Source organism: Cimex lectularius, unplaced genomic scaffold (assembly GCF_000648675.2).
Source record: "Cimex lectularius strain Harlan isolate CLEC.00 unplaced genomic scaffold, Clec_2.1 scaffold58, whole genome shotgun sequence".
NCBI classification, from domain to species: domain Eukaryota; kingdom Metazoa; phylum Arthropoda; class Insecta; order Hemiptera; family Cimicidae; genus Cimex; species Cimex lectularius.
Genome location: NW_019392696.1, coordinates 1,744,213 through 1,758,717, shown reverse-complemented (window position 1 = coordinate 1,758,717; position 14,505 = coordinate 1,744,213). Strand labels below are relative to the sequence as shown.

General features: G+C 33.6%; 1 protein-coding gene across 1 annotated transcript in view; it reads left to right on the top strand.

Moving 5' to 3' along the window:
• The first annotated feature begins 399 nt into the window (after positions 1–399).
• The window catches only part of LOC106670646 (adenylate cyclase type 3), a 152,776-nt gene continuing 138,670 nt past the window's right edge, over positions 400–14,505 (top strand). The window contains exon 1 of the mRNA XM_014401162.2: positions 400–928. Within this exon, the coding sequence (XP_014256648.1) occupies positions 476–928 (453 nt within the window). The 5' untranslated portion in view covers positions 400–475. The remainder of the gene's footprint in view (positions 929–14,505) is intronic.

The window sequence follows — 14,505 nt, the reverse complement described above, 5'->3', positions numbered from 1 at the left end:
ATGAACTTTGTTTTGTTAAAATCTGTTTAATTATACAGTAATACAAACTTTTTAAAAAGTTATTTGAGGATGTTCACAGAAATATTTCTATTTATTTGTATGACTCATCTGTTCTACCAGGATTCTGCCAACCTATTTGCACTATTTTTAATGCAAAACAGTTGTAACAGAACGTTTTTGATGTTGCCATAGAGGCATTTGCGGTCTTGAGGAACTGGCTTATAGGGAGGTATTATCGCAGGTCGAGACAAAGGACAGGCAGAAGGGGTTGCCGACCGGTGGTTTGCGGAAGGAGTTCTGCGAGTATTTAAAGGTAGGTGGAAAGGGTTGTGATTGATTGGGGTGCCGGTCTGCCTCCCCCGCGACGAGCGGTGGTGGGAAGGCGGTCGGGGAGGGGCGTAGTATCGACTCACGGCCAGTAGCCCTCCCGGTTCGATCTGGGCCAGACCGGTCTCGTAGCATAAGCCGTGTGAAGATGCACCTGCAGGCCCTGTACAGAGCGTACAGCGTCAAGCAGCGCCGGCCGTACCTCAAGTGTTTTGTCATCACGTCCCTTCTCTACGACATATACTGTCTCATCATCCCTTTCGAGCAGGAGCTTCTCAACCGGGGAGTGACTACGTTTTTCTTGGCGGCTAACCTGTGCCTCCTGTTCGTGTCGCTGCGGGCCAGGAGAAGGTTCGTATGGACGACCATACCGCACATAGCCTGGCAGGCGGCTAACTTCCAGATCTTGGCCAGGATGTTCCTGCTAGAAGACCTCACTCCGAGGGACGACCTAGGTTGGATCCTTGTACTTGAGTACCTCATATATGTCACCTTGCCCCTCAGCATTAAATACTGCCTCGTCTTGGCCGCAGGCACCTTCGCCACCTACATCGTCTGTCTTTTCGGCCTCGTCAAGCAAGATGAAAACCGTGATTATCAGGTTAGAACTATTAACTATCCTTTCAGTAACATATGTACCGATATGAATTTTCGCGAACGTCTTTTCCACAGTTCAACACCCACGATGCCGAGAGAATTTTTTCTAAATTTACTTTTATATCTTCATTATTTCCTCCTTACCTTATTCTTGATACCAATTCTGATGGACTTAAAACTTTTCTTATCTATCTTTATGTCATGGATGAAATAAATGTCATCGTAATTTTTGTACAATGGAGGTAATTGAGAAAGATATAGTTCTTAAAAAAATAGTATTAATAAAAACATTCATTTTCATTTTCAACTCATACCCTCAGTTTTCAAATATTTAAGATAAACGAAAAAGATACAAAACAACTAATATAAACAATTTATTCTAAATAAAAGGAAAATCTCCATAATTATTTTGAAACCTCGTATAGTGAACCAGTTCTTTGCGATTTTCTTTTCAATTTATCAATACAAATAGTTAAGTATAATGTTTAGGGTTTAATTTCCTGAACCTGAAATTTATATGTAAATCTTAAAAAAAAAAAAAAGATTAATAAAGTGCAAGGCCATATTCAACATATTAAGAGATCTATTTTTAATTAGCTTTGTTAGCTGGTAAAAATTTAAAAATAAGGTTGTGTACGAAAAAATGTTTAAAAAGTAATATAAACAGTTAAAAATGTAAATTCGATGAGAGTACAGAAGAAAAACGAAATGAAGAAAAATTATCGTTAGTCTTTCTTTCAAACACTTAATGAACATTTTTCGATATTTTCTCATGGAGGAATAAGCCCTTCAATAGAACAAAAAGCCGTTATTTACAAAATCGATTTTCCCTATATTTATACAAAGATAGAATTTATATATGCTTAGTTACATAAAAAATTAATATTAAAATTTCTTACGAACAAGTTTAAAAAAATTATAAAAATCACAAAATCATTTGTTTATGTACAGAAGAAAGATCCCGATAAATATTTCTAAATATTTTAACGAACAATCATATTTTGTATTCTCTCGTTCAGACTTATTGACAAAAATGTCTTGATATTTTGTGACGGTTGAATTTCTAATTTTCTGAACCTGACTTCTCGCTAATCATAAATATTTCAACCTAAGATAAAATGCATGCTCTTCAATGAGCTCAATACGGCATGCAACGTTGTATAACAATGTAATCACTCTAAGAACAAATTTCCCGCCATTTTTATGACGGAAAACTATGAAAGCGCGTTAAACTTTTGCACTATTCAATATTTCCGAGCACGTGTCACAAATATATAAATATAATTCAGATAAATTAGTGCTATAAAACTAGCTTTATTAGAAAATACTTATATTGAAATTTGATTTTTTCTACGAGGGTATTTCAAGTATGAGGTCGTATGAACCCACGGTGTGCCGGTGTTTTTGAAAAAAAGCCCATTTGTAAGTATGTATAGTTCGAATGCAGGGCCACCTTGTCAAAGCCTTAATCGTTGCCCCCCCCCCAAAAAAAAAAAGAAACTGAACTTGACTTAGAATGCATCTTGAAAATTTTAAAATGATATTTAAATAAACCCTGTTTTAGAAGTTTTAAATGTCATACATAATACATAAATCATACGGTTCAGGTGTATTATTGCTTTAACGGGCAAGAATTAAACGCTCCAGTTAACATATGGTATCAAGTTTGTTAAATTCAAACCGCAAATTTTATCAAAATAATTGTTTTTTTATTTTTTGTTTTCGCTAATTACAGCGGTTAAGGAGAAGCAAGCAACTTTTCAATCACTTATGTGGGTTGATGATAAAGCAGGGGGCTTAAAATAAAGTGATAGTCAATAATTAGCCAGGACTAAATCATATTGAATTTATAGACAAAATACAAAAAGTAGCTTCGTAAGTCTTAATTAGAAAATAAAGATAAAGCGAACGTTAAAAAAACTGAAAAAAAATCCTACAGGCGAAAATGTTTACCTGTTCAAAATAAAAGCTTTAAAACACACTTAAAAATAAAAATATAAACATTTATCACTAACATCTTAGATTGAATTACGTACGTAAAATAAAGAAATCGGCCATTTCCTTTGGATATGTGTACATTAATTTATGACTATACATATTCACATACTAATTCCCAGAAATTCTTTGTTGGATATTTGTTCATGCGGTCAAATGGCCTGTTCATTACGCAAATTTGCTAGCTCACTGAGCCCGGGTCGACAAGGGAAACTGTCATACATACCAGGTTACGCATTGGTCATATTAGGCTTATACATGAGCACAAGCTGGCGGGAAAGAGACCGCGTTTGGGCCCATTATGTACCGAAATATTAAGCATTGAGCATATTTTGCAATGCAGAAAGCTAGAATCCTGCAGGATGAGCTACGGAGTTCCCGCTGACCTACGCGAATTACTGCGGCACGGATGTTACCTCTGGGATATAAGTATTTAAAATTACAAAGTATGTGTTTACATGCTGGTGTGAGAGTGTAATGTACGACGCCTGACGTGTGCATCCGTCTACCTCACTGAAGGCCACAGCGTGTTTTCGGAGGCGTTGTCCAGGCTCTTCAGCATTGCGGGGTTTTCTCTAGGGGTGTTCCGGGTTTTTCAGCCTGGTACTGGGCTCCCGTTGCTAGCGGCGTCGCGGTGTAAGATCTTTAGGTGTTATGTGTTTGCGTTTTCTCGTTCTTTGAATAGTAATTTGACAACCTGAAGAAAGTACGAGAGTTTAGCAAGTTAAGAAAGCAGGTGACGAAATATAAGAGAGTTAGTGGAAAAGATGCCGGAAAACACAAAGTATTTTACCTTTAAAGGGAAGAGGGCCGGCGATGAAAACTTGTTGTTTGTAGGCCCATAAATAATATGTACTACTACTACTACTACTACAACTACTACTACTACTACGCAAATAGCACAAATTCCCAGAAGAGTACGCATAATATCTTGTAATGTAGCACATTTGAAATCAATTAAACTACAGAGGAAAAAATTGAACCACATAGAAACAGGATTTACAATTTGTTAAATTGTTAACGTACACAACAATGTGTGGTGTTTAGTGACCGTTAGTTAATGATTATTTGAAGATCGTGAGGTGCGGTCTGGTGTGACGTACGTTTTGTTTTTTATCGTGCCAACGTTTCGATCTTCATTGAGATCATCTTCAGGGCCTGGGATTTTGAACATTGTTTCAATTTTACAAATATATGTAGGATGTAAAATAAAAAAAAACATGAATTTATACAATGCTAGAAATTTTAGATTCAGAGAAGTATTTATACTCACTCAAAGTGTTTGTTTTATGTGTAGTACAATTGCTTTGATTGAATCTAAAATTTCTAGTATTGTATTCATTCTTTTTTTTCTTTTACGTCCTACATGTAATTGTAAAATTTAAACAATGTTTATAAATTCCACGTCCTGAAGATGATTTCAATGAAGATCGAAACGTTGGCACGATAAAGAAAATGTTTGTCTAAAATCTACGTTACACCAGACCGCATCTCACTATCTCCAAACAATCATACACAACAATTCATATTATTCAAATAGAAAGAAAACATGTTTATTGAAAACAATAGAATCTTCACAGCCAGGAAAGATATAAAATAACATATACATAATATAGGTAATATAATAATGTACGTATAACCCATTGTAAATGCCGAAAATGTATCTGTGCTACAATGTACTAATTATTTTAATTTGGCGATATGAACAAAATTGTATAATAAACAACTAAAACGTGAAAAGAAAATGCGAAAAAACATTATATAATATTTAGTATATTGACAAAGTTGAAAGAAAATCTTTGTTGTTATTATATTTTTAACATACAATTTTGCATATTTCTTAAAGTCGTTTAAGTAAATCAAAACTGAATTTTTAAAGGACAGATAGAATTATTGTTTAAAAGCAAATATAACTTTCAAATCACGCAATTGTTTGGGATAATTAAACGACCGAGGGAGTAAGCCCAAAAATTGCTTCCTCTTTTAACTGCTTACTAATGAGCTAAATCTCAATTCTAATTTTATTGACTTAACTTAACTAGCTCTGAACAAAAGCGATAAATCTGTGAAACAATGATAACTTCATTAACGCAATTAATTTAGTTGAGCATTCATTGAGTTTTACATGTGTCAAAGGAATCTCTATACAATCATCTTGTACGAATTTTACTGGATTATCCTTTATTATGTAATTTTTGTTTTTATGCACTAAACCAAACATTTCAATAGACTTTGCCAAAAATAACGATCTGAGGCCATAATTGTCACTTAGCGGTAACCGGTACTTACGAACTGTGCAATTTAATATTTGTTGACCTCTGTGAAAAATACAAATCATTTCATACTTGATTAAATTTTTCTTGAGAATTTTTTAATTACAAGCATCTTAGAAATATAGCAAAATTAGTATAAACAAGTACTTACACAAAGTGTCATTTGTTTAAAATTAATTTTCAGTCTTAAATCGTCGCAATTATTAAAGTGAAAAAGCCAACCAATTAATTTACAATCAAACCAATTTGTCATTAAAAAAAACACTATAATAATAATTCTTTACAATTTTTGAAGTTTTCTATAAAGTGTGGTGATTAGTGACCATGAATCGATATTTATTTAGAAATCGTGACATGCGGTCTGGTGTGATGTAGGTTTCAGAAAAACATTTTCTTTATCCTGCCAACGTTTCGATCTTTATTAAGATCATCTTCAGGGCCTGGGCTTTACAAACATTGTTTACATATAACAATTACATTTTGGATGTGGAAAAGTAAATTTTGCATTGTATAAATTCACTTTTCCACATCCAAAATGTAATTGTTATATGTAATCAATGTTTGTAAATCCCAGACCCTGAAGATGATCTCAATAAAGATCGAAACGTTGGCACGATAAAGAAAATGCTTTTCTGAAACCTACATCACACCAGACCTCATCTCACGATTTCTAAATAAATATTTTCTAGAAAGGTTACAACAAATTAAAGGAAAACAATACAATCTTTACTAGCTACTCGCTAATTCTGAAGGTTAAGAAGACTTTATTAATATTACAAAATATCTTATTATCATAGTTAATAAGTAATATTATTCTCAAAAAAATAAAGACAGAAAAACATTTATAAAAAATCACGCAGCTTGCATCACATCATGTAATTTTTTAAAAACAGAGTAAACGCCTTGCACTAGCCTGAATTTAAATTGATCTAAAATAAAATTTTGTTTGTTAAGTTGCTTGAAACCCCCATAATGTTGACTATAGAATGTTTACACATTTTCATACCAGTTAATAGATTTTTGTTAAACATTACTGCATATAACAATAGGGGTTTTTATTTTTGTATTAACAAAAATTTTAGAGCATAGTCGACAGTTTTTTCAATAGAACAAGTGCATAATAACATCCACATGCATAATACTTCTAAGAGTAAATTAATTTAATTTTGTTGTTCATTGGTGAATAACGGCAGGGATAATGCCAGTTTATATTTTTTTTTTTTAATTCTTTTTAGAAGAATATTCCATACATCAGTAATTTGAACCTATTTTTAGCTATTTACATAGATACAATTATAAATATTCAATTAGAAAAAAATTAGAACTTCAACCATAGTAGGTATATGCTAAGTAGATTTGACGAGATCTACTGCCCATCCATTCTATATTACGATTGTATGTACATGGAAACTGCATTATGGATTACTTTGAAAAATATTTTCTAAATAAATAAAAAATTATATGCGATGTGCTATAATTTTAATTCAAAAGATCTTTGAATTTTGTAATATGTATAAAGTGAGTACAAAAGGGATTTTTTTTATTAATAGAACATATATTTACGTTAAATTATAGAAAATTTCAACGTGTAACTGCGCGCAATTAAATTTTATTAAATGGAAACTTAAAAAAATTAAATGAACGGTAATGTTAATTGAAACTTTTATTCTATTAATTGTATAAGAGAAACAATAGTAAATCTGTAAAATTACAATATTTACAGTAGAATGCTATTTGTTAACAAAATAATATTATTCAAATAATTATCAAAAGTTTTTAAAGTTTATGCTCAACAAACATGAGCATTCTATGATTGGTAGACTTTTAAGAGTACAAAAATAATATAAACTTACATGCATGGAAATAAAATTAATAATTTGTTTATGCATGTTTTTAGGATTTCATACCACCAATTTGCATAACATTTCCAATTGATTATCCATGAGATAATCCCTTTTTTTCCATGTTTTTCCTATAATTACTTTGGTTCACGAACACTCTGGATCACAAGGTTTGGCTCCAATTTGATCGATACTTCTAATACTAAAAAATTATTTAAGTTGAATGTATTCGGCAAATTCAACTTCTCTAAAATTAGCAAACCACAACAGAGCCTCATTTATTCACAATAGTATTTAATACAGCATATAAAAAAAATAAAATTATTGTGTATCAGTAATAGATTTTGGTTCGGTTTTTACTGTAATATTAGATAATTATTTACATTGTTTTATTTTTTTTTAAATAGTTTGATGTCGAAAGTATTTAGGGCAAATATACTGTTGATTTTATCATTATACAATTTACCTAATTTATTGATTGGATTTCAAAATTATGGTTTTGGTTCGGTTTCATGCATAACTTATAATTTCTTTCATTTAAATTTATGTACATTTCTATTAATTATTCTTTTTATCTGAGGTCTTGGTTGAGATGAAAAAGTTAGTGTCAAGAGCGGGATTCGAACCCACTACCTTCGGGTCAATACGCCGCTGCTCTAACCTCTTGAGCTATCGTGACACTAACTTTTTTCATTTCAACCAAGGCTTTAGATAAAAAATAATAATTAATATTGTCAATTATTATTATGTACATTTTAGTCTGTAAAATCTATTTAAACAAAAATTATTCCGAAATCGTGAGATGCGGTCTGGTGTGATGTAGGTTTCACAAAAACATTTTCTTTATCGAGCCAACGTTTCGATCTTTATTGAGATCATCTTCAGGGCTCAAAGTGTTTGTCTTCTGTGTAATAGTGCCATTCTTTCGTGTCGTGTTGAGAGTGAGCACGCATCTTACGATTTCGGAATAATTATCGATTAACGGTCAGTAATCATAAAAATCACCACACATTTAAACAAAAAGTTTAGAAACCGATAATTGCTTTTCTAAGTTTTATTGCTAATCTTTCACAAAAAAGAAGGACACAAGTCGGAAAAGTGAGTTTGTAAAAGGGGTGGCAACCCATGAACGTGACTAGTATTGTCTGCTAGTTGAATTGGATGAGTTGTTTTCTACCCTTAGTGATTGTCGTTTGTCTCAGTGCTAATCCGTTAAACCCTCGGAACCGTTAAGCCCGTCTTATAGATTCTCGTTTTAATTCTCGGTTTAATTAAGTCGGAAAGGAGAATTGCTCCGGGTTATGCAAAGTTAATATCGTCTATGTAGAACCAGCGATCTTTTACTAACACGCGCTCCTCGCGAGTTCTTGAACAAATATTCCCTAGCTATGAAATTTTGCCGGAGGACGTAACATGTGCGGCTTCCCTTCATTCACGAGGAATTCAGTTAATTCCAAACTTTGAAAATATTGTTGAATAATTTTCTTCCTTCAGTCATGGATTTTGAAAATTAAAAAAAAAATTTCAAATCTGGCATCTGTATTTAGTTGACACGAGCGGCTATCTTAATTAGAACGAAACAGGCTATTTTGGCTTCTAGCCACGGTCGCCAGTAAATTATAAGCGTATTGTTGTCGCTTTTGTTATGCCTGGAGCAGTGCAGCCATTGAAAAACATCGCGTATAACAATAACTGATAATAGTTTTTGCCTTAATGACCGCATAATTGGGTGAGTTGGAATGGGAACAACGCTTCAAACGTGTTAGGCTTAGTGATGTGGTACCTTCAAAACGACCACTGAGGAACCAACTACTTTAACCTTCTACAATCCTTTCTTTATACAATTGCTCATTTTATGTCAAGAGAATCACAGCAATAATATCAAGCAGGAAAAAGAGTTTCAAAAGCACTTACGTTATATGCGTTTTATGATGATATAGCAATTATGCGTTAATTGTAACGTGATATGATATTTTTACTTGATTCAGATAAATAAATACAAACTTGAGATAAATATATAAAACGTTAAATAAATAATCATAATTTTTCATTACAAATAGTTAGCCATAGCGTTTGTGATATGACAGTTTCCACGACTTCATTTGTCTATCTATTCTCACTGTTTTAGTTTGTAAAAAGTGTTTCGGCTTCTCGGCATCTTTAATCATTTCTGATCATTTCGGTCAGAGTCAGGGAAAGGCAAAGCACGAACACTAAATACGATTCAATCACACAGACCAACTACAGAAGATAGTAAGCTAAAACTTTTCAGACCGACAAACACAGCAACGATCGGCAGAAACGATCAAGCAAAAATAAATATTTATTGGGGATAAAGTAATTTCAATGGAAAAACGTCAAAAGATGAAAGTAAAATTAACTAAAGGTTGTACAAATTTATTTTTATTATCTTGAAGTGTTGATCTCACTGAGTTTGGCACCGAAGCATCCCTATGAACTTAAACGCTACCATCCTGGAGTCCTATTTAACTGATCATCGTTTTGTTCGTATATAAGTTCGTGTATATATATATATANTATATATACACGGACTTATATACGAACAAAACGATGATCAGTTAAATAGGACTCCAGGATATACATACTTGTTTTGAAATTATTTTTTTAAAGCTCGACTATGTATCTGCCGATGTTTATAATAATAGTTTTAAACGTATTTATTTAAAACAAATTAATTTAATTTTTAGTTTTAATCAAGAAAAGATGTTTATTAAACAATAGTGAGTCAAGTTTAATCGCAATTAATACTTTTCTCTGTGGCGCGTCCAAAACCTGACATACCCTGTAAATTTATTTTAAACCTTAGCATAATTCAACTATTTACCATGTATATTCCAACACCATCATTACTCCTGTGCGGATGATACCGCGTCTTAATCTTCCAACTCGAATCTTATGCTCGCATATTACAGCATAAAATTGTTATTTTATTATTAGAGCTTACCAAAGATTGGGGGAAAAGCGAAGGACTAGAATGAATAATGATAAATATACACAGTGTGAAAATACAGTAAAAAAACATACAACAAACTGATCCAGCTTTCTTGCGTTCCTTACGTTAACAATAAAAAGCTGTCGACATCTACTCAAGCCAGAAACATAGACCTTTCCTAGAGAGAAGAGTGCCATGAAATCCCCTTACAAGAAATCAGAGACACCTTAACATGAGAATTGAAAATTTTTGGACCAAAATCTGTTTTGGAACCGTCACAACTCGATAGAGTTTATACAACAAAATACTGCGATTCTCCCAACATATGAATTGGAACAAAGGAATTCCATTCTAAAGTATCTAATAAGTTTTTTTATAGTGGATTTCGTTCCGTAAATAAATAAATAAATAAAGTACAGGGCATCGAATCTTTCTAAATTCTCTTAAACAAATATCCAGTGCTCTTACTACGTCTAATCTCCCGCTGCACAACAAACACAAGATTCGTTTTGTCATCGAACTGATCGAGCTTTCAAAGTTCAACACCAACCACTCGGTACCTTCCTAACAAAGCCTTGTTTACACTTACCCACCCTGAAAAAGAACCCCCCTCAATGTTGGTAAATGTTTACATTTTCATAATATGTTCCTCTGCGAACAGTGCTGGCTATAGTATTAGTATCGTTAACTGCCAATATTTGTGATATAACAAAGTACAAAAAAAAAATTTTAAAATAAGTAATGAAAAAGTACACATGTCGTTAGCAGAAAAATTGCTGTAACGCCTCCAAAGTTTGGACCAGTAAACACGACCTACATCTTCTAAATAAGACTAAACAAAACCAACAAAATCCAATGGGAACTGGAAAACAAGTATATTTGACTAAATATTTACATATATACAGACTGCAACTTGACTCTTTTTTTTAATTTGTGTTACAAGTGCGACAGACACTGAGCTTCTACCTTCAACCTTAACAATGTAATCATTTTGTCTTGTTTTGCCTGTTTCTGCGTTTGCGGGGAAAAACTGATTATAAAAAAACCCGCTGTCACTTTTGACTCATGGTAATTATTTTAAATTATGTGAACAGTTTAAGCCTACTTTGAGTGTGAATCACCTTTTTGACAGATAGCAAAGTTTAAATAATTTATATGTATATTGTTATAAATTATTTATAAACATTATATATATAATTTAAAAAAGTAAAATAAATAAATCTGCGAGATGATGTGACGTCTTAAGAATTTGTTCTCCATCCTTTGAGTTTTTAGCAGATTCTTTTTGCATGTTAAATTCCATACTGGATAAGCGTAGAGCAGCATGGGTTTGACTACCGCCTTGTAAATAAGTCGCTTGTTGTGCATTGACAACCCCGATTCATTAGCCAATAGTGGGAATAGAATTCTGATGGCTAATTTGGCTTTTGCGATCCTATTCTTACATGAGGGCCAAAGTGAAGTCTTCTATCCAGAATTAAGCCTAGGTAGGTTACCTTTTCTGACCATGAGATGAGAGCATTTATTTTGGGGGGCCTCTTTGCGAATAGGATCGCTTCACATTTAGTAACGTTAATCAATAGTTTCCACTTTAGACAAAAGCGATTTTTTTTTTAAATTTCGCTGTTCAGCCTGTTTGTAATGATCCTTGTTCTCCAGGAGGATGATGGTATGGTATGGTGGAAAGGATGCTAGGAAGCGGGGTTTGTATTCCCCAGGCACTGCAGCCTTCTGGCTTATTGTACCTTCCTAGTTGCTTAGTTCAGTCAATAGACTCAATCCTTCTTCTTAGAAGTATTAGGTCATTGACTGTTGCTGCCGCAATTTGAGTCCCTAAGTCTTTTCCGTACGTTAATTTAAACCTCCATTGAGCTGTTGCTTCGCATTGGAAGATGATATGAGTGGCTGTTTCCTCCTCCTCATTACATAATCTGCAAATGGGATCATCGTTGTATATACCCATGTTGTGTAGATGTTTTCTCAGTTAACAGTGACCGGTTAGTAGTCCTACCACTCCTCTGAGTTTGGCCCTCTCCAATTGCAGCAATGATTCTGTTAGTCTTGGTGAGGGTTGTTTCATCATACGTTTACTATGTCTAGCACCGCTGGATACATTTGTCTTTTTGTTTTGCTTGGATCCATTCTGCGATGGAGGATACTATATTTGTTTTTGTTATCCCAAGGATAGGTTCGGGGCCTATGTACTGTCTTGCAAATCCTCATCTGGCCAGTCTGTCTGCTTTCTCGTTACCCAAAATTCCCCTGTGCCCTGGCACCCAAGATATCAGGTTGTTGTGTTTCCCCAGGTTTTGGAGATTTTGGATGCATTCACTGACTAGTGTTGATGTGATTCTTTTACATGCTAATGCTTTAATAGTTGCTTGGCTGTCTGATCTTATAAGGATTTTTTTCGTCAGTGTAACCTCTTTTAAGTTTTTCCAGGGCACAAGCATTGATGACATGTATTTCCGCTTGAAAGACCGAAGTGTACTTGATTGCTCATATTTTGGGCTTGTACAGAAAATGCCTGATCCGGTTCCTTCGTTTGTTTTGGAGCGATCCGTGTACCATATCATTGTATCTGATGCTCTCCTGTGTTCTTCCTCTCCTTTATAGTCCGTTGAGTCTTTATAGGAAGTTGTGAAGATTGTTTCCGGGATCATGTAATCAGTCCCCATTTCTAATAATGGGTGTCTGATTTTGTTTATTACGGTTTATGCCCGAATTGTTTAGTTCCTTTTCACTTTAATTGTTTCTGGAACCTAAATGAGCTTTTCCTAGCCTCTCCTTGTATAAATATTTCCAGTGGAGGTAGGTTTAGCAAAGTTTCTAATGCGTTTGTAGGGGTTGTTCTCATCGCCCCTATGATACATAGGTATGCTGCCTAATGTTTGGGTAGCTCCTTTTTGTTGAGCTTTGTTCCACCAGATTAGTGATCCATATATTAGGAGGATGATAGAAGCGCTATATCATCTGCGTAAAGTATTACACTCAATAATGACACATTTATACAGAAAACAAACACTTTGTGCCCTGAAGCTAATCTCAATAAAGATCAAAACGTTGGCATGATAAAGAAAATGCTTTTCTAAAACCTACGTCGCACCAGACCGCATCTCATGATCTCCCAATAATCATTAACTAACGGTCACTAAACACCACACATGTTATGTTATTAGTCGATTGTTAAAAGTAATTCAAATATTTATTTGACTTCTTAAAATTTTTAAATATTTATTGTTTAAATAATTCATTTACTAATTTAATACAAAAAAAGTATAAGCGACAGTCTGCATAATTCATACGACTATTTATATTTTCATGATGATAATGGAAGTGTCAGGGGTTAAAGAGAAATGGGATGAACGGCCTAATAAACGATAATAGACTATATCGCTTTTGGTCGATAAAACCTTGCTAAAGCTCCTAATTCAACCAGTTGGCCACCGAGAATGAAAAAAAGAGAAAAAGAATAAAACAGTCGCTATACTCCATCGATCACACACTGACAAATATTAATGTCTTGTTGTTTGCCTCATTTTTTTAAAAAGAAGTTATGTTGCAACGAGGGGCCATAGTACAAAGAACGTGCAATATGGAACAGCTACTGTTATGCAAAGATACGACATGGTCGCGAGACCGGTTTGAACAACACTTTACCTCCTCCAAACGCCTAACAAGTAACTAAGCAACAAGGTTTCTCACACTAAAAATATAACGATAAATTTCTCTATCGAAATTGCAATAATGGTGGTAATAAAAGGTTTTATGGCAATTCTGTTTGGATAAGCGTTTATCACAAAAATAAGAGGGTTTTGCGTTCATCCAAAACGATAAAACCTTCAAATAACATGACTTACGTTTTTTTTGTACGTAAAAAACAAACACGTATAACTTTGTGTAGTGTTTAGCGACAGTTAGCCAATGATTTTTTGGATATCGTAAGATGCGGTGTGGTGTGACGTAAGTTTTAGAAAAAAAATTTCTTTATCATGCCAACGTTTCAATCGTTATTGAGATCATCTTCAGGGCCTTGTGTTGTCTGCATTTCAACAAAACAGTTCTCTGATTGATAGCCGATGCGAGTTTCTTCTCATTGTTGGCGATATCCTTCAGAATACTTTTTGGTTGGTGTCTTGAAATGCAGACAGCACAAGGCCCTGAAGATGATCTCAATAAACATCGAAACGTTGGCTTGATAAAGAAAATGTTTTTCTAAAACCTTCGTCAAACCAGACGGCCCCTAACGATCTCGAAATAACCCTTGTAACTTTATTAAGTTAGAACAAAAAGCAAATCAGTTTTATCATTCTAATTCATTAACTATACATAAAAATATCATATAATTAAAACATTTATGCTAGATTAACATGCGTGCCTTTTTAAAAAGTGTTTCATTTTATTTTTTTATGGTTGGGAGAGTTGAGTATGGCTATCCTTTCCTCCACTGCGACCTAAATAGATCTATTGTTGAATCCCTATAAATTATAGCCATACCTAGGAATGTGCGTTTTTTCTT